The sequence below is a fragment of the Amblyraja radiata genome, chromosome 13 (genome assembly GCF_010909765.2).
Source record: "Amblyraja radiata isolate CabotCenter1 chromosome 13, sAmbRad1.1.pri, whole genome shotgun sequence".
NCBI lineage: Eukaryota > Metazoa > Chordata > Chondrichthyes > Rajiformes > Rajidae > Amblyraja > Amblyraja radiata.
In genome coordinates, this window is record NC_045968.1 from 61195820 (window position 1) to 61217489 (window position 21670).

The 21670-nt window shown below is 44.5% G+C and overlaps 1 protein-coding gene across 3 annotated transcripts in view; it reads right to left on the minus strand.

Annotated features, from left to right (window-relative positions):
- The window catches only part of masp1 (MBL associated serine protease 1), a 70496-nt gene that overhangs the window by 17028 nt on the left and 31798 nt on the right, over nucleotides 1-21670 (minus strand). For all 3 annotated transcript variants that reach the window (XR_004413861.1, XM_033032206.1, XM_033032205.1), the window contains exon 7: nucleotides 13083-13201. Coding sequence is in view for 2 of the 3 variants with exons in the window: in XM_033032206.1 (XP_032888097.1) it covers nucleotides 13083-13201 (119 nt within the window). In the remaining variant the exon portion in view is untranslated. The remainder of the gene's footprint in view (nucleotides 1-13082; nucleotides 13202-21670) is intronic.

The window sequence follows — 21670 nt, forward strand, 5'->3', positions numbered from 1 at the left end:
CTGTTCCACTTGTGAGGCCACTCCCAATCCCCAACGACTAGAGGAAGATGGTCCACCAGATTTACACCGATTTGCAGCCGAATTAGATAAGGGGCTGGAAAGCTGCACTTTTATTTATTTATTTATTGCCAGTCCTAATGTCGAGTTTTCGGCTTAAAACACTATTATGCTGAAATGGAGGGCAAGGAAAATTACTGAAGTGTTGTTTAGAGACAACAGTGCGTTGTGACAGCATATGTAAGAAAGGCCTATGACAGTGTCAAAAATATTATACACCTTGCAGGGCTCTCACTTAACTTATTTTCTCTGTTGTCAGCCGGGCAACCTTGGCAGTTTTTTAAGTTGCCAAATGACAGCTTTCAATTCAATTCAATTCAATTCAATTCAACTTTATTGTCATTGCACAAATACGAGTATAGGTACAACGAAATGCAGTTTGGCGTCTGGTCATAGTCATAGTGCAAGATAGTAGAAGTAAAAATAAAAATACAAAATAAGCATACAATAAAAATTAAAAATACTGGTTAACAATGTGTGGATTGTGGATGAATTAAAACTGATACATAAGCAAATAACTGTATACAAATGGGAGAGTCTAAAGATAGCTAGCGTCGGGACTCCGAGTTCAGCAGTGTAATGGTGTTGTTGAAAATGCTGTTCCTCAGCCTGCTTGTGCGAGACCTGAGGCTCCTGTACCGCCTCCCTGATGGGAGAAGAGCAAACAGTCCATGGTTAGGGTGAGAGGGGTCCTTGATGATTTTCCCGGCCTGTCTCAGACACCGTTTGCAGTGGAGGGCATCCATGGCAGGGAGCGGGGCACCGATGATGTGCTGAGCGGTTTTCACCACCCGTTGCAGTGCCTTCCTGTCAGCTGCGGTGCAGCTGCTGTACCATACCGTGAAGCAGGTGGTCAGGATGCTTTCGATGGTACAGCGGTAGAAGTTGGACAGGATCTGGGGGGACAGGTGATCTTTCTTGAGCCTCCTCAGAAAGTAAAGGCGCTGCTGTGCCTTTTTGATCAATTTGGTGGTATTGAGGGACCAGGACAGATCCTCTGAGATATGTACCCCGAGGAATTTATAGTTGGAGACGCGCTCCACCTCAGTCCCGTTTATGTGGATGGGGGTATGTCTGCCCCCTCTGGTCTTCCTGAAGTCAACAATGATTTCCTTCGTCTTCTTTGAGTTGAGGACGAGGTTATTGTTGGCACACCAGGCTGCCAGTTTCTGGACCTCCTCCCTCTAGGCTGATTCGTTGTTGTCGCTGATCAGTCCTACCACCGTGGTGTCATCGGAAATTTTATGATGGCGTTGGAGCCATACTTAGGGACGCAGGTGTCATATTGGTGGTCATTTAAGACGGCTTGCATGACGCGTGCAATAATGTGCTCGGAGCAGTCGGTTACCAGTCGGAATTATGCTCAATGAAGCATTCACATATTATTTCTGCTTCAAATAAAGTCACAAACTAAACATATTCACCAATCAAGACATGATATATAGAAACATAGAAAATAGGTGCAGGAGTAAGCCATTCGGCCCTTCGAGCCTGCACCGCCATTCAATATGATCATGGCTGATCATCCAACTCAGTATCCTGTACCTGCCTTCTCTCCATACCCCCTGATCCCCTTAGCCACATCTAACTCCCTCTTAAATATAGCCAATGAACTGGCCTCAACTACCTTCTGTGGCAGAGAATTCCAGATTCCCCTTTACAGCTACTGTATGTTTTAATTCAGTTCAAGACAATGTGTGAAAAATATTTTTCTCATCTCATTCCTAAAAGACTTCCCCCTTATCCTTAAACTGTGACTCCTTGTTCTGGACTTCCCCAACATCGGGAACAATATACCACAATGACAAGCAGCAAAATTATAATACAGTGTCTCAACTCTTTTTACACATTGCAATGAATGCAATTTCTATTATTTCTTTCCATTTCCAAACAAAAATGTGGTTGGATTATTCAGCGTATGATCAACCTCGGTGAGACCAAGCGCAGGCTTGGTGATCGCTTCGCACATCACCTCCACTCAGTTCGCAATAACCAACCTGATCTCTCAGTGGCTCAACACTTCAACCCCTCCCATTCCGAATACGACCTTTCTATCCTGGGCCTCCTCCATGGCCAGAGTGAGGCCCACGGCATATTGGAGGAGCAGCTTCTCATATTTGCTTGGGTAGTTTACGCCCCAGCGGTATGAACATTGGCTTCTCTAATTTCAGGTAGTCCTTGCTTTCTCTCTCCTTCCCCTCCCATTCCCAGCTCTCCCACAGCCTACTGTCTCCACCAATTCCTTTATTTTTCATGTCTCCCCCCCCCCTTCCGACATCAATCTGAAGAAGGATCTCGACCCGAAACGTCACCTATTCCTTCGCTTCATAGATGCTGCCTTACCCACTGATTTTCTTCAGCTTTGTCAACCAATGGGATCCCACCACTGGCCACATCTTCCCATCTCCTCCCGTTAGCTTTCCGCAGAGACCGCTCCCTCCGAAACTCCCTGGTCAATTCGTCCCTCCCACCCAAACCACCCCCTCTCCTGGTACTTTCCCCTGCAACCGCAGGAAATGCTAGACTTGTCGCTTTACCTCCCCACTTGACTCCATTCAAGGACCCAAGCAGTCTTTCCAGGTGCGGCAGAGGTTCACCTGCACCTCCTCCAACCTCATCTATTGCATCCGCTGCTCTAGGTGTCAGCTGCTCTACATCGGTGAGACCAAGCGTAGGCTTGGCAATCGCTTCGCCCAACACCTCCGCTCGGTTCGCAATAACCAACCTGATCTCCCGGTGGCTTAGCACTTCAACTCCCCCTCCCATTCCAAATCCGACCTTTCTGTCCTGGGCCTCCTCCATGGCCACAGTGAGGCCCATCGTAAATTGGAGGAACAGCACCTCATATTTCGCTTGGGCAGTTTACACCCCGGCGGTATGAACATTGACTTCTCCAATTTCAGGTAGTCCCTGCTTTCTCCTCCCTTTCCCAGCTCTCCCTCAGCCTCTTCCTTTCTTCTTCCCGTCCCTCCCATCAGTCTGAAGAAGGGTCTCGACCCGAAACGTCGCCTATTTTATTCGCTCCATAGATGCTGCCTCACCCGTTGAGTTTCTCCAGCATTTTTGACTACCCATTCACATAAGTTCTGTTATCCCACTTTCCTCACCCACTCCTTATACATTAGGGACACATACAGAGACAAGTTGACATACAAAGCCAATGCGTCTTCATAACCCACATGCTTGCAGGGAGAATGTGCAAATTCAACACAGACAGTGCCCAGGACAGGATCAAACACAGACCTCTGGCATGCAAGGCAGCAAGTCTACCAGCTGTGTTTTGTTTTCAAACACACAAAAAATTATACGTTGATATTTTTGGTTACTAAAAAAATGAAAATATCCATTTTCAGTCTTAAATCTCCAAGTGATGCTATGTCCCCCTTTACAGCTACTGTATGTTTTAATTCAGTTCAAGACTATGGGGCAGTACATTGGCCATAAAGGTGCTGCCTAAAAGTGCCAGTGACCCAGAATTGATCCTGAATATTAGTGCTGTCTATATGGAGTTTGTTCCTTTTCTCTTTGATTGCATGGGTTTCCTTCCACATTCCAAATGAGTGCAGGAACCTTTTTCAGACCCAACCCAAAACTTAATATTTTTCTTTTGTCCAGAGATTCTGTCTGACCTGTTGAGGTTACTCCAGCTTTTTGTGTCTATCTTCAGTTTAAACCAGCATCTGTAGTTCCTTCCTACACATACGATACTATACGATAGAACTTTATTAATCTCAGGAGGGAAATTGTGTGTGTGTGTGTGTGTGTGTGTATTATACACACACACACAAACACATATATTTATATAGTTACATATTCATATATAAATATACACCGTTTTGTTTTCTCGTTTATAACATTGTTTACAGAGTACTATGTTTACACATTCTGTTGTGCTGCTGCAAGTAAGGATTTCATTTTTCTAACGTATGGGAAATAACTAGTGTACGGGTGATCGGTGGTTGGCGTGGGCCTGTTTCCACGCTGTATCTTTAAATTAAACTAAAAACACTAAAACTAGAGGGAGTCTAAAGAAGGGTCTCTACCCGAAACGTCACCCAATTTCTTCTGTCCAGAGTTGCTGGCTGCTCCATGGAGTTCCCCGCACAATTAAGTCCAAGTCAAGTCAAGAGAGTGTTATTGTCATGTGTCCCAGATAGGACAATGAAATTCTTGCTTGCTGCAGCACAACAGAATATGTAAACATAATACAGAACAGGAGAAAAAGGTTCAGTGTGTTTATATACCATAAACCATATACATAGACAATAAATAAACAGATAAAATGCAATAGGCTGTTATTGTTCAGAGTTTGGAGTTTGGTGCTGGATCCTCCACCACCTCTAGTTTAAATTCCAATTAGAATATTTTTAGAGGACCAGGAAACCAGAAGCAAGAGTTACTCCAGGGAGTTCCTCCAGCTCCAGGGAGTGATTCTGTGTTGGTTTTCAGCGGTCGTGGCGACTGGACAGCAATGGCGGGCAGATCTCCCACAATTCAGAGCGAGGGAGAAAGTGCCTGGCACCGACCAGATGCCGTGACAGTGCGCATGTGCAGGGCGGCCGATGGTTTGCTGGCCATGTGCACGGGGGAGGATGTGCTGGCCATAGCAGTGCGCATGTGCAAGGCGACCGGCCGTGCCGGCGGATGAGGAACGAGCAGAGAGCGGAGACCCGGCGACCTGGACACGGAAACGGATGGCGGGGGGAGACAGAGAGTGACAGAGAGAGACAGAGGGGTAGAAAGGGGGGCCCGCTCAGAGTTGAACGGCAGGTGTCCCGGGTGCTTGCCAAGCCGGGCAAAATGACACAACTTTTAGGTTGCCCGACGTTAAGTGGCCATTGGCACCCGGGCAACCGTTAATTTCGAGTCCTGCCTTGGCCGGAGGCCTCCTAGATTTCGAGGCCCTAGGTAAATCCGGCTCTGGCCAAGAGTAAGGGAATCGAGGACCAGAGGACATAGGTTCAAGGTGAAAAGATTGAATAGGAATCCGAGGGGTAACATTTTCACACAAAGGGTGGTGGGTGTATGGAAGAAGCTGCCAGAGGAGGTAGTTGAGGCTGGGACTATCCCATCATTTAAGAAATAGTTAGACAGGTACATGGATAGGACAGTGTTGGAGGGATATGGACCAAGTGCAGGCAAGTGGGACTAATGTAGCTGGGACATCGTTGGCTGGTGTGGGCAAGTTGGGCTAAAGGGCCTATTTCCACACTGTATCACTCTATGGAGGCTGAGAATCTATGGAAACCAATGAGTGAGTAACCTGCTGAATCACAAACGGTCTGGGTCTGCTGAAGGAACCTAGTGGGTAAATCAGCATCCGTAGGGGTAGAGAGGGGGGGGGGGGGGGAGAGCAATTTTCAAACATTTTAGGTTGAAACTGCATCAGGGTTGATAGTGCCGCAAAGATGCTGCCCGACCCACTGAGTTTCTCCAATGGTTTATTTTATGATCCAAATTCCAATGCCTGCAGTCTCTGGCACCTCGATGTACAGGAACCAAAATTTCTGAAACAGCTAACCTGCTAAATATCATTCTGCTATCAACGGGAGTGCGATTGCATGCTAGCCATCACATTTCCTGCATGCTAACAGCAACTAAATCTCAGTGGTTGTAAAATGTTCTGAGAAATATCCCTGCATTTCCAAGGCTGGAGAAATCCTGTCCCTGATTATTTTCCAGTAACGCATTATCTTCCAGTTACACTCACAGCCCCTGGGATTGCCTGCTTTATCCCTGCCACCCTTCCTGTATAAAGGTACCAGATTAATGGTCCTCCAGCCACTAGTGGTCAGTAGTAATTTAAAACTCTTTGTAAGAGCCTCCAATTTTCGGTTCTCTAAGCTTAGTTTAGTTTAATTTAGAGATACAGCACGAAAAGAAGCCCTTCGGCCCACTGGGCCCGCGCCGACTAGCGATCCCTGCACATTAACACTATCCTACACCCACTAGGGCCAATTTTTACATTTACCAAGCCAATTAACCTACAAACCTGTACGTCTTTGGAGTGTGGGAGGAAGCCGAAGATCTCGGAGAAAACCCACGTAGGTCACGGGGAGAATGTACAAACTCCGTACAGACAGCACCCATAGTTGGGATGGAACCCAGGTCTCTGGCGCTGCATTCGCTGTATGGCAGCAACTCTACCGCTGCACTACCATGACCACCCAATAATATGCTATTATTCAGTACCAGCATTCCTTGACATCCAGTCTTCCTTGGACTTGTCCTCACTTTTCACCCTTGTGGGAACACATTGGCCCTGAACACTCATTATTTCACTTGAAAATCTCCTATTTGATGGACCTACCTAGCTTCTCCATCTCTACCCATGAAGGCCCCTTTTATGGTCTTCTAGGATCGGGGAACTTTTAACGAACAACAAAAGGGAACTACAATACGGGGAGAAAAGATTAAATCCAAAGGTAAGCTAGCTAATAATATAAACGAGGATAGCAAGAGTTTCTTCAGTTATATAAAGAGTAAAAAAGAGGCAAGAGTGGATGTTGGACCGCTGGAAAACGAAGCAGGAGAAGTGAGAATGGGGAATAAAGAAATGGCAGAAGAGTTGTATAACTTTTTTGCATCAAGTTTCACAGTGGGAGACAACAGCAATTGGCCTGAAATTCACGAGTCAGGGAGTGGTAGTTCGTGGAGTGGCTATTATTAAGGAGAAGGTGCTTGGGAAGCAGAAATGTTTGAAGGTGGATAAGTCACTTGGACCGGATGGACTGCACGCTAGGTTTCTGAAAGAGGTGGCTTTGGAGATTGTGAAGGCATTGACAGTGATATTTCAAGAATCACTTGCGTCAGGAGTGGTTCCCGACGCTTGGAATATTACCCTGCAGCACAAGAAGGGAGCATAGCAGAATAGTGGGAACTATAGACTGGTTAGTCTGACTTCAGTGGCTGGTAAAATTTTAGAATCCATTTTAAAGGATGAGGTTATGGAGTACTCAGAAGTTCATGTTTAAGAAAGAACTGCAGATGCTGGTAAAATCGAAGGAAGACACAAAATGCTGGAGAAACTCAGCAGGTGAGGCAGCATCTATGGAGAGAAGGAATTGGCGACATTTCTGGTCGAGACCCTTCTTCAACTTGTCTAACTTAGAAGTTCATGGTTGGCAGACAGGAAGCAAAGAGTAGGAATTAACGTGTCCTTTTCAGAATGGCAGGAATTGACTTGTGGGGTGCCACAAGGCTCGGTGCTGGGACCCCGGTTATTTTATATATACAGTGGCTTGCAAAAGTTTTCATACCCCTTGAACTTTTCCACATTTTGTCACGTTACCACAAACGTAAATGTATTTTATTGGGATTTTATGTGATAGACCAAAACAAAGTGGCGCATAATTGTGAAGTGGAAGGAAAATGATACATGGTTTTCAAATTTTTTTACAAATAAAAAACTGAAAAGTGTGGCGTGCAAAAGTATTCAGCCCCCTTTACTCTGATACCCCTAAATAAAATCCAGTGCAACCAATTGCCTTCAGAAGTCACCTAATTAGTAAATAGAGTCCACTTGTGTGTAATCTAATCTCAGTATAAATACAGCTGTTCTGTGAAGGCCTCAGAGGTTTGTTAGAGAACATTAGTGAACAAACAGCATCATGAAGCCCAAGGAACACACCAGACAGGTCAGGGATAAAGTTGTGGAGAAGTTTAAAGCAGGGTTAGGTTATAAAAAAATATCCCAAGCTTTGAACATCTCACGGAGCACTGTTCAATCCATCATCCGAAAATAGAAAGAGTATGGCACAACTGCAAACCTACCAAGACATGGCCGTCCACCTAAACTGACAGGCCGGGCAAGGAGAGCATTGATCAGAGAAGCAGCCAAGAGGCCCATGGTAACTCTGGAGGAGCTGCAGAGATCCACAGCTCAGGTGGGAGAATCTGTCCACAGGACAACTATTAGTCGTGCACTCCACAAATCGGGCCTTTATGGAAGAGTGGCAAGAAGAAAGCCATTGTTGAAAAAAAGCCATAAGAAGTCCCGTTTGCAGTTTGCCACAAGCCATGTGGGGGACACAGCAAACATGTGGAGGAAAGTGCTCTGGTCAGATGAGACCAAAATTGAAGTTTTTGGCCTAAATGCAAAACGCTATGTGTGGCGGAAAACTAACACTGCACATCACCCTGAACACACCATCCCCACTGTGAAACATGGTGGTGGCAGCATCATGCTGTGGGGATGCTTTTCTTCAGCAGGGACAGGGAAGCTGGTCAGAGTTGATGGGAAGATGGATGGAGCCAAATACAGGGCAATCTTGGAAGACAACCTGTTAAGAGTCTGCAAAAGACTTGAGAGTAAAAAAATACATTTACGTTTGTGGTTGTAATGTGACAAAATGTGGAAAAGTTCAAGGGGTATGAAAACTTTTGCAAGCCACTGTATATATATTAACAATTTAGATGAAGGAATTAAATGTAACATCTCCAAGTTTGCGGATGACACAAAGCCGGGTGGCAGTGTAAGCTACGAGGAGGATGCTATGAGGCGGCAGGGTGACTTGGATAGGTTGGGTGAATGGGCAGATGCAGTATAATGTGGATAAATGTGAGGTTATCCACTTTGGTGGAAAGAACAAGGTGGCAGATTATTATCTGAATGGTGTCAGATTAGGAAAAGGGGAGGTGCAACAAGACCTGGGTGTCCTTGTACATCAGTCACTGAAAGTAAGCATGCAGATACAGCAGGCAGTGAATAAAGATAAATGGCATGTTGGCATTCAAAGCGAGAAGAGGAGTAAAGGAGCAAGGAGGTCCTACTGCAGTTGTACAGGGCTCTGGTGAGACCACACCTGGAGTGTTGTGTGCAGTTTTGGTTTCCTAATTTGAGGAAGGACATCCTTGATATTGAGGGAATGCAGCATAGGTTCACCAGGTTAATTCCTGAGATGGTGGGACTGACGTATGATGAAAGAATGTATTGACTGGGTTTATATTCACTAGAAGTTAGAAGGATCAGAGGGGATCTTATAGAAACTTACAAAAAATCTTAAGGGATGGGACAGGCTAGGTGCAGGAAAAATGTTCCCGATGTTGGGGAAGTCCAGAACCAGGGGTCAGTCACATTTTATGAATAAGGGGTGAGATGAGGAAAGACTTTTTAACCCAGGAAGTTGTGAATTTGTGGAATTTTGCCACAGATGGCAATAGAGGCCAATTCAATGGATATATTCAAGAGAGAGTTAGATATAACTCTTAGGGCTAACAGAATCAAGAGATAAGGGGAGAAAGTAGGCCTTGATCATATTGAACGGTGGTGCTGGTTCGAAGGGCCTATTCCTGAACCTATTTTCGATGTTTCTAAGATAAAATAGGCCAAAGTCAGCATGGTTTTGTGATGAGGACATCATTATCATCCTTCCTGGTGGCGGCGCGACTCGTTGCAGCGGCTCCTACAGCCTGTCTGTCTTTTTTTTATTTTTGTCTAGTTAAATGTAGTGTTTGTGTTTTTTTAAGCTTGGTTTCAAATGTGTATATGTGGGGGGTGGGGGGGGGGAACCGTTTTAAATCTCTTCCCTGTTCGGGAGACCCGACCTTTTCCCTGTCGGGTCTCCATTGTCGTTGGGGCCTAGCACCGTGGAGCGGCCTCCAACCTGAACGACCCGGGGGCTCGGGAGACTGCGGATCTGCGGACTACTCACCATCGTGGGGCTGGCCGGCCTCAGAACGTGGGGAGCGGTGGTGACTCGCTGCTGCGACTCGACTCCTGGGGCTCGGAGGCTCCAGCAACGCAGCCGCAGGTCCGGTGGACTGGGACATCGGGAGCTCGCAGGTCCAGGGGGGAGAGACCGCTTCCCGGAGCTCCCGTAATGCGACTTCTCCCGCCCGTGTCGCGGGGTTGGAACGACCTGGACCGGGACCGTACATCACCTGGCGCAGCTTCATGGCCGTGGGACTCACCATCGCACGCTGGGGCTCCAACCTTGTACTTTCAGACCGGGAGCGGGGCCTAAAATGGCCGTGGGACTTATCATCACCCGCCTGGAGCTTGGACATCGGGAGAGAAATTGAGAGCAGGGGAGAGAAAAGACTTTGCCTTCCATCACAGTGGGTTCACTGTGAAGGATGTTTGTGTGAACTTAATTGTGTGTATGTCTGTAGGACATTGTTTTTGTTTGTATGGCTGTGGAAACAAAATTTCGTTTGAGTCTCACTGGGGCTCATATGACAATAAATGTGTATTGTATTGTATTGTAAAGAAGGAAATAGACAAAAGAGAGTCAGTGGTTGTTGGTAGTCAAAAGTGCTGGAGAAACTCAGCGGTTGCAGCAGCATCTATGGAGCGAAGGAAATAGGCAAACGTTGCCCATTTCCTTCGCTCCATAGATGCTGCTGCACCCGCTGAGTTTCTCCAGCACTTTTGTCTACCTTCGAATTTCCAGCATCTGCAGTTCCTTCTTAAACAGTCAGTGGTTGTTGTTTACCTCAATTTTCAGAAATCCTTGATAAGGTGCCAGACGTGAGGCTGCTAAGGTAGATGAGCCCATGGTATCAAAGGGCAGATACCAGCATGGATAGCAGGTTGGCTGGATGGCAGAAGGCAAAGAGTGGCAATAATTGGCCTAGTGGGTATAGGATAGTGTTAATGGGCGGGGATCACTAGTCGGCACGGACCCGGTGGGCCGAAAGGGCCTGTTTCTGCGCTATATCTCTTTACTAAACTAAAAAGGTGGCCTTTTCTGGTTGAACAGACATCTCTGGAGGGAAGGAATGGGTGATGTTTCGGGTCGAGATCCTTCTTCAGACTGATGTCAGGGGAGTGGGCGGGACAGAGATGGAATGTAGTCAGAGACAGTAAAGAGCCTGTCCCACTTGGCCGTCATTTGCACGCCATTAATATGACCTGGTAGCGTGTGGGTAGCGCGGGACAGGCACATGGTGACATAGAGGAATGTGGAGTTGCGCGCGGTATCGCGAAGCGCTCCAGGATTTCGTTCTGCACGAAATCTTCGCACGCCACCGGCCTGTCGCGTAAATGATGGCCAAGTGGGTCATCTCCAACAGCAGCAGAAGCAGGCAAGCGATTGCCGAGCTCGGCCTGGGGCTCACGGCCGTTGCGGATCCGGATCCGCCCCCACTTCTACGCCCAGAGCGGGTCCAAGATGACTAGAGATAGACACAAAATGCTGAAGTAACTCAGCGACACCGGCAGCATCTCTGGAGAGAAGCATAAGGGGGATGTCTTTTAGGACCGAGATGAGAAAAAATGTTTTCACATAGAGAGTGGTGAATCTGTGGAATTCTCTGCCATAGAAAGTAGTTGAGGCCACAGTTCATTGGCTATATTTAAGAGGGAATTAGATGTGGCCCTTGTGGCTAAAGGGATCAGGAGGTATGGAGAGAAGGCAGGAACAGGATACTGAGTTGGATGATCAGCCATGATCATATTGAATGGCGGTGCAGGCTCGAAGGGCTGAATGGCCTACTCCTGCACTTATTTTCTATGTTTCTATGTTTCTAACAACAGCGTGACGTGGGTGTTTTTATTGTCCAAGTGGTCCAGTGTGGAATGGAGAGCCAATGAAACTGCATCTACCGTTGATCTGTTGTGGCGGTAAGCGAACTGCAATGGGTCGAGGTTCTTGTCGAGGTAAGAGTTGATATGCGCCATAATCAACCTCTCAAAGCACTTCATCACCACAGACGTTAATGCCACTGGTCGATAGTCATTGAGGCACGTCACCTTGCTCTTTTTGGGCACCGGTATAATTGATGCCCTCTTAAAGTAGGTGGGAACCTCAGACCTCAGAAGTGAGAGGTTGAAAATGTCCGGACAAACTCCAGCCAGTTGGTCCGCACAGGCCGGGTATACCATCAGGTCCAGGCACTTTCCTACTCCTGCACCTATTTTCTATGTTTCAATGGGTGACGTTTCGGGTCGAGACCCTTCTTCAGACTGAAGAAGAATCTCGACCCGAAACATAATCCATTCCTTCTCTCCAGAGATGCTGCCGGTCCCGCTGAGTTACTCCTGCATTTTGTGTCTATCTTCAAATGATGTCACGCGCTCCAGACGGCTGTGCGGACGCATGATGACGCGTGCGACTGTCGCGCTTCAGTCACTACCGGCCTGTCGCGTAAATTACGGCCAAGTGGGACAGGCCCTTAAGACTGGTGGGAGAACTGGGAAGGAGGAGGGGATGGAACGCAAGGGCTATTTGAAGTTAGAGGCGTCAATATTAATTGACCTGGAAGTTGTGGAGGGAACGGGTTCTTAAGAATGAGGACGTCTCTGAAGACTTATACGGCAAAACCTCATTGAAACGTATCGAATAATAAAAGGCTTGGATAGAGTGGATGTGGAGAGGATGTTTCCACTAGTGGGAGAGTCTAGGACTAGAGGTCATAGCCTCAAAATTAAAGGACATTCCTTTAGGAAGGAGATGAGGAGGAATTTCTTTAGTCCGAGGGTGGTGAATCTATGTAATTTTTTGCCACAGAAGGCTGTGGAGGCCAAGACAATGGATATTTTTAAGGAAGAGATTCTTGATTAGTATGGGTGTCAGGGGTTATGGGGAGAAGGCAGGGGTTAGGAGGGAGAGGTAGATCAGCCATGATAGAATGGTGGAGTAGACTTGATGGGCCAAATGGTCTAATTCTGCTCCTATTACATGACATCCTGCCTCATCTCTGCAATAATAGACTCCGTAATCAATACTGCAATCCATTTATTTCTTTGCAGCTGCCTGTCATGCCCGATGATTCTATACTGCAATGTGCAGTTATTCCTCAACTTGAGAGGATCAAGGGTAGAGTTGGAGAGGTGGGGGCAATAAAGCCACTGCCTGCTGGAATTTAATGTGATCAACTAGTGCTGAATGGAGACACTGTCTCTGAATTTCTAGTTACACTTGTGGCTGATATTAGAGCTCCCAGCCAGTCTCAGGAAACACAATACAGCCAGAGAACGGTTTTTATCCATGCTTTCTCAACTATATACTTGCAAAAATAAAACACAAAATTGGTGATCACCATACAGAAACGATGCTGAAATAAGCTTTAAGATAAAATACCTTCACAAATTTAAATCCAACGTTGCATCTAATCTGGACTTGATCTTTGAATGTATAAATTTCCAGGACAGGTTCAACTTTGCCATTGAGGGGTGGCTGGATCACAGGACAAGGATTGCCTGTATAAACACAAATATATGTTGACATGTATCCTGTATGTTTCCTCATCTCTTCACCAGCACAAAGACCATCTCAGGACCCAGTTCCAAGTAACAATTATTTTTTTTACATTTAAAAAAAAAAAATTTTTAATTATTTTTATTAGAAGTACGGTAAATTACAATAATACACAACACATATATCTTAATACATTTTTTGTACTGCTTCATTTTTTTGAGCTTTAAGAAAAAGATAGAAGTAAGGAAAGTAAAGAAAGTGCGCAAGAGTCGTGAAGTGCAAGAGAGTGTTGGGAAAAGAAAGCCCCTTAGAAAAGAAGTTAGAGAAGGAAGTAAAGTAAGAAAGTAGACCCTAGAAAAGAAAGAAAAAGAAAGTAGGAACATTCGCTCTATTATAACATTAAACTCCGCAGAAAGGGGACTACCAACCAAGTCTGTTTTTGTTGTTTTACCTCCCATTGCCAGGTCCTGATACCATTTATTTATTTATTTATTTTTAAAATTACTATTGCACCTCATGCTTGTAATAGGTCCAGAAACGTAGACCACGTCTTTTGGAATTGGTCTGCTTTACCTGCTAAGAGGAATCTCATCTCTTCCAGAAGTAATGTTTCAAATATATTTGATATCCACATTTTTATTGTTGGTGTGGGCGCATTTTTCCAGAATTTAAGTATGAGCTTTTTTCCCATTATTAGCTCGTAATTGAATAAATTCTTCTGATACACGTTTAATTCAGGGTTACCTTCCGATATTCCAAAAATGATCCATTCTGGTTTTGGTACCAGTTTTATTTTGATTAATTTTGAAAAAATATCAAATATTTCATACCAGAATTTTTGGATTTTTGTACAAAAAACAAAAGAATGTGCTATGGTAGCTTCTTGACACAGACATTTATCACAGATTGGTGAAACATTAGGGAAGATTTTATTTAATTTAGTTTTTGAATAAAGTAACAATCATTTCTATCATCGATCAGCTCTGGGGAATATTGCTCGCTCTCTCCAGCAGTTCTCTCTCCTGTCCGCAGTAGCCATACTCCCTGACGTTGTGAACTAATTAATCTGCAGCGTGACTGTGATGGGCTTTGGACTGGAACTATGAAGGTCTGGACTTCCTCAGAGCTTCAGCAGCATGAGCAGTTCCAGGAAACTCACTAGCCCTTTGCTGCAGTCTTAACTTGGGCACTGTCTAGGCTCCAGCCACACTTAGGGGAAACAGATTTAATCATTCTCTTACTCAATCAGTAATTCAGAGGCTAGGTGATCTGGGAAACTGATTTTAAACATCACTCAGTTCAGGAAACAGAAGTAAATTAAAAAATATATATACCATTAGCATTGGCAACCATTGTTATATAGACACAAGGTGATGTCCTTGGGGAAAGAAATCTGTTGCTCTTAAACAGCATTATATATTTTATATCTTTGTATTTATTCATTTTATTGGACTGCATTTATTGCCCATTCATAACTGCCATTTAAAATAGTCTTCTTAAACCACTGCAGTCTGGTGTTCCTAGAGTGCTGCTGCAGGTTTGGGAATTAGGACTAAGCAGCAATGAAGGCAAGAGGACATATCTCCAGAGAGGTGCAGGTGGGATGTTTCCTGCACATGCTGCTTGTGTTCTCCATGGAGATACATTGCTTGGGTTGGGAAGTGCCAATGGAGTAGCTTGGAAGGGATTCACTGTGAATTTTGTAGATGGTTCACTCAGCCGTAACACTTTAGTGGTGGAGGGAATGAATGTTTAAGGTAATGAATGGCTGCTAATGAAGTGAGCAGCTTTTTCCTGAATGCGAGGATTTCCTGAGTTGTTGCTGAACTCCTCCAGAAGAACATAGGTCTTCCCTCACAATCTTGTTTGTGTCTCGTTGATGATTGACAAATTTGTCACAGGATCCCCAGCCCCCGACCAACTCTGGTAACACTGACATTTAGTCTTCATATTTCATCGTTTCATATCTTCTCACAACGTGGAGGTTGTTCGGCCCATCTTGTCTATAGCAGCTCTGAACTCATTTATTTCCTATTATTTATTCTCTCATATATGCTTATTAACACCACCCTCTCACTTAAACGTGGAGCAAATTATAGCAGTCAATTCACCGAACAAACAGCACAAATTTAGTACATGAAATCAGAGTGAAATACAGGCAGAACATGCAAACTCCACACAAACAGCACTGGAGATCCGGATGCCAAGCATTTTGAACCTTACAATGGAAGCGAGGTCTAGAGAGTGAAGGTCACACTATCAGTTATTTTTCCTGCAGTATTTTCGAAAATAAAGGTCTTCCCAATAGTAATATTATTGTTATTGGAAACGAAATGCTAAAGACTCTAAAAGATTAAAAATGTTAACTGTTTTTAAGAGGCAATGGTGGCTGATTACTGTGGGGAAGTTTCAGTGAAACAGGTTTTATTTCCCGTGCTGTTTCCACCCAAGACAGCTTATTTTCTGCTTGTCAATTTCCAAAGTAACTGAAATAATTCCACAAGTTCCTGGTCAAAATCGCTTTGTAACTAAGTCGGACTGCAAATAATGTTTCCTCATTCATAACTCACTCAATGTGCTTTGGAAACACACATTATTAGTAGAACTACATGTTTTACTAGGGATCACGGTGCCATCATTGGTCAAAAGCTGCCTTGACATTAACAGCAGTCACTGTCACTGTCAGCAGCCTCTTTGTTCCCCGGTTGGACCAAGGCTACAATGAAGTCAAAAATGTTTGTCATATGTACCGACAAAGGAACAATGAAATTGTTACCTGCTGCAGCATTACAGGCCTGTGAATACAGGACTCAAGTACACAGTACTCATTATCAGATAACGATAAACAAAAATATGAATTCATTACAAACCACAATAAATTAAAAAAGATTGGAGCTGATTGCTCCTCGTGAAACCCAAATCAGGCATCGGTGAGCAAGTTACTGATGAATGAGTGCCACTAACTAGCACAATTGATAACAGCTTCCATTATTTAGATGAGAATTACTATTCAACAAAATTAGCGACATTAGATTTGTGTTGATTTTTGAGAACAGGACATGCCTGCGTAATTCTTCTGTGATGTGAAGTAGATGCAAGTGTTGTAACTGAACTGCAACGTCTTACTGGAGGTGCAAGTTAGTCTTAGAGTGCAGCTCTTCAATGCTATTGCTGGGTTATCTGGCCTCACGACCCTTGCTGCATTCAGTGCTCTCAACTGTTTCTTGATATTAAGTGGAGTGAATTGTCGGCTGTAGACTGGTTCCGTGACCATGGGGTTCTCAGGAGGAAACCTAGCAGCAGCACCAATTCAGCACTTCTGGCTGAATACGGCCAGCCTTGGTTCTAGCACCCACAAAACAGGTTCCACTATTGATGGAGAAGGGGGACATCTCTTGGAACCTCCTCTGATAGCTGTTCACCTGCCCACCAACACGCATGACCAGATGTGATTGAGCTTTAATCTGAACTGTTGACCCTGAGATCTAGGGCACAGTAATGACAGCCAATGTTGTCCTTGGCTGCCATTACATAATCTTTGTGTGCATGTCATGCTCCTAGCAAGCCCTTTTGCCCTCTGAACCAGAGGCTTGTCACCTGACTTGACCTGACGGGAGAGCGTAGAGCACAGCAGGTCGTGAGGTTACACATGGTGGGGGCACACATTCCTGGTGCTGATGACAGCCCAGCCTTGAGCCTGAAATGTTGTCTAACCCATTTAGCACAATTGTAGTGGCACACACGACGGAGTGTGCCTTCGGGAGGGCAGGAGCGGGCCTTCATAGGACTGAGTTCTTCATTAATTATGCTGTCACGCACATCCATCCACTTCAGGTATAGTCAAATATATCCATCTCTCATGCTGTAGGCAGCGATCTCTCACTAGCTCTGTAACCATGCTCCAATTTATCTCTGAGGTTGGACGTTGTGATCATCAGGATGAGATTTTCTTTCCCATTTTCAACCTGCTCCAATGAGACTGAATCAATTTGAGGGCTCCATGAGTTATTCCCTCATGCCTGTACACTGCATACTGTCATAGAGTCACAGAGTAATACAGTGTGGAAACAGGCCCTTCGGCCCAACTGGCCCACACCGGCCAACAATGTCCCAACTACTCTTGTCCCACTTGCCTGCGCTTGGTCCATATCCCTCCAAACCTGTCCAATCCATATAACTATCCAACTATTTCTTAAACGATGGGGTAGTCCCAGCCTCAACTACCTCCTCTGGCAGCTTGTTCCATACACCCACCACCCTGTGTGAAAAAGTTACCCCTTAGATTCCTATTAAATCTTTTCCCCTTCACCTTGAACCGATGCCCTCTGGTCCTCGATTCCCCCACTGGGTAAAGGAGTCTGTGCATCTACCCGATCTACTCTCATGATTTTGTCACCTGTGGTGGGAATGGCAGTGCCCATGGATTGTGACAAAGGGGTCTAGCACAGTCTCTATAGGTACAGCCATGTCCGGCTACATCAGGTTGTTGTTTGATTCATCGACATCAGGACGTCCACACTCCCAACGTGGACAGATCCCTAGCCTGCACTTGATCTGCTTTCTGCAACTCAGCTCTCACCCCTTCTCTTGGACAGATTAAGAACAGTTCCCTGGTCCTCGCCTTCCACTCGACGAACCTCATTTTCACATATATCTTTCATCATTTCTGTCAGCTGCGAGAGCCACAACCAGACACTGATACAGCATTTTAAAAGGATGGCCCTCTTCAAAACTCCTTGGCCCACTGTCTTTATCATCATCCACTCCCCACCTTACAACACTTTCCTATGCAATAACACGTCTTTTCAACTCTTCCCTCCATCAAAAGATCCCAGTTTTTCCAGATGAAGCAGTAATTTATTTTTGATTTCTTCCAACCTCGCATGCAGCATTCGGCATTCACAACGTTGTCTCCACTTCGTTAGTGAAACCAAGCACAGATTGGGTGATTGATTCATATGGATGCAGGGCATAGAGGGATATTGATCATGTGCAGGCAGAGACACAAGTTTAGCTTAGAATCACATTTGGCAGACATTATGGGCCAAAGGACCAGTTCCTGGTGTACAATATACTGTTCTATGCTCTATGCAGAAGATTCATCATCAATACACAAGACCCCGAGCTCTCTGATGCCTGTCATTTTAATTCTCCATCCTACTCTCACTCTGATCATTGTCTATGACATTCTGCACTGCTATAATGAGGGTCAAGGCAAACTTGAGGAAAGTACCTCATCTTCTATCTGGGACACTGCAGTCTTTGAGACTCCGTATTAAATTCTCCAACTGCAGGCAACTTGCTCTTTCTTTCAGTCCACATCAGAACTGGCTAATTCTACACATCATCTCCGTATGATATTTGGCTGCTTTTTCTCTCTCTCTCTGCAAGCCTGGACCCACATGTTCCACAGATCAGCTTTTAACACCATATAACCCAAACCAAAAGCATAACCTGATTTGAACAGCTTTCCTTTGTTTCACCCATCACTGCCTCACCGTCTCCAATGTAAAACTAATTTCCTTTCTGTTTCAGACCATGTAAGTGAGACCCTGACACAGGCATACTCGCTGCATTACATCTTTTAATAGCGTCCCAGGTTCCTCCACCATGCTCCACACAGTGAACAAACTTACAACAGATGGCCACATGAAGCTAGAGCTGAGAATGAATGCTCATTGCTACTGAAGGTTGTTCACACTGCTGGAAAGACTAAATAACTAAGTGGCAATGGAGCATGTGGAGTTGAATGTACAATCTAAAATATGGTATCAGAAAAGTTGGTGTGACAAAATGCAAGATATAAATGTCAGAGTTACGGAAGAAGTGGCAATGGAGATAATGTGTGTGTTGTTTTTCATGTTTCAGAGTTATATTGATTCAGGAACGATTCCTGTGGTTTGGATGGTAACAAATGTGCCCTCACTATTTAAGACAAAGGGGAGTGAAAAAAAACACCAATTAGCCAAATTTCATAGTAGGGAACTGATGAAGGAAAACATGCCAAACGCCTTCTTCGCCACTGTCTATCAAAGTTCCCACTTTCAGGGAACCATCTGCTATTAACAACGCATAACACAACCGAAAGCATGACTGATTTGAAAGGCAATCATGGCTGCTTGTAGCACTCGACACTATTCTACAACATTCCCGCAGAGCCGCCCCATTTACTGTGCAAGCTCTTTCCTGGTTGAACACCAAAATTCAACACTTCATTCTTGTCCAACTGGAATTCTATCTGCACATTCCCAATTTCGCTAGATCTGTCCTGTAGGCCATCCTCAAAAGCACCTCGGACAGCATGGATATGTTGGGCTGAAGGACCTGTTTCCATGCTGCTTAACCTTGATGATTCTCTGACTATGATTTTGTTATTAAAATTTTACATCATGTTTCTGACACCAACCATCCAGGGGACTGTTAAAATGTTAAAATCTCATTACCACAGCCAGGAAATAAAACTGTACGAAATAGATAGACGAATTGAAACCATGAAGCTGATGCACTTTTGCAAAAACTCACCTGAATCCCAATTGTCCTTCAGGAAGATCTTCATTTGGTCTGGCCAATTTATAATTCCTGATATAAGGAGTGTGTCCTTAAACTGTCTCAGCATCCACTCATATCAAAGGGAGGGATGATGTTTGGATAAGTGTTGGAATTGCTAGCATGTCTCATAAAAGAATGATACCATTTGCAGAATTTTTAACAAAAAAAATTGTTTTTCTTGGGCATGGGAGTTGAAGGGCATTATAGGGTCCTATGAGCTTCTTCTGCAAGTCTATGATAGCATTGTTGCCTTGTGACCCTCCTCCCATCAGTATTTGCCCTGCTTCCTTTAATGTTGCCAAAGAAATAGTACAAACTAAAATACTTCCTGAAGTAGGTAATCCCTCTGAAGTCCAGTATTCAATGATCAAATGTAGATTTGGCTTGGAGAGGATCTCTTGAGCCCAGTAATGTAATAATCAGAGTTTTCTTTTTTAAACTGCTGGGGGAAACTCAGCGGGTGGTGGGAATGAACAGATGACGTTTCATATAAGAACCGTTCATCAGTCTGAAATAAGGTCCTGATCCAAAATGCCATCTGTCCATTTCCCTCCACAGATGTTGCCTAACCTGCTTTACTGGGTGAATCAAATTGGTAGGGGTGCTGAGGAAGAGGATTTCTTGGATTGTATGCGGGATAGTTTTCTAAACCAACATGTAGAGGGACCAACGAGAGAGCAGGCTATTCTAGACTGGGTATTCAGTAATGAGGAAGGGTTAGTTAGCAGTCTTGTTGTGCGTGACCCCTTGGGCAAGAGTGACCATAATATGGTTGAGTTTGTCATTAGGATGGAGAGTGACATAGTTAATTCAGAAACAAGGGTTCTGAACTTAAAGAAAGGTAACTTTGAGGGTATGAGACGTGAATTGGCCAAGATAGACTGGAAATTGATTCTTAATGGGTTGACAGTGGATATGCAATGGAAGGCATTTAAAGACCGCATGGATGAACCACAACAATTGTTCATCCCAGTTTGACAAAAGAATAAATCAGGGAAGGTAGTGCATCCGTGGATAACAAGGGAAATCAGGGATAGTATCAAAACAAAAGATGAAGCATACAAATTAGCAAGAAAATGCAGCCTACCAGAGGACTGGGAGAAATTCAGAGTCCAGCAGAGGAGGACAAAGGGCTTAATTAGGAAAGGGAAAATAGATTATGAAAGAAAACTGTCAGGGAACATAAAAACTGACTGCAAAAGCTTTTATAGATATGTTAAGAGAAAAAGATTAGTTAAAACAAATGTCAGTCCCTTGCAGTCAGAAACAGGTGAACTGATCATGGGGAACAAGGAAATGGCAGATCAATTGAATAACTACTTTGGTTCTGTCTTCACTAAGGAAAACATAAATAATCTGCTGGAAATAGCAGGGGATCGAGAGTCAAATGAGATGGAGGAACTGAGTGAAATCCAGGTTATCCGGGAACTGGTGTTAGGTAAATTGAATGGATTAAAGGCCGATAAATCCCCAGGGCCGGATAGGCTGCATCCCAGAGTGCTTAAGTCAGTAGCCCCAGAAATAGTGGATGCAATAGTGATAATTTTTCAAAACCCTTTAGATTCTGGAGTAGTTCCTGAGGATTGGAGGGCAGCTAATGTAACCCCACTTTTTAAAAAGGGAGGGAGAGAGAAAACGGGGAATTACAGACCAGTTAGTCTAACATCGGTAGAGGGGGAAATGCTAGTCAGTTTTTAAAGATGGGATAGCAGCACATTTGGAAAGTGGTGAAATCATTGGACAAAGTCAGCATGGATTTATGAAAGGTAAATCATGTTCACAAAAAAGGAAAGGAAAGAAGCTCACAAAGAGATAGGAGAGTATGGCCAAGTGTAATAGGGATCGATGTGAAAGGTGAGATGCGTAAGGAATTAAAAGTATTGTATATGAATGCGCGAAGTATAAGAAGAAAAGTAGATGAG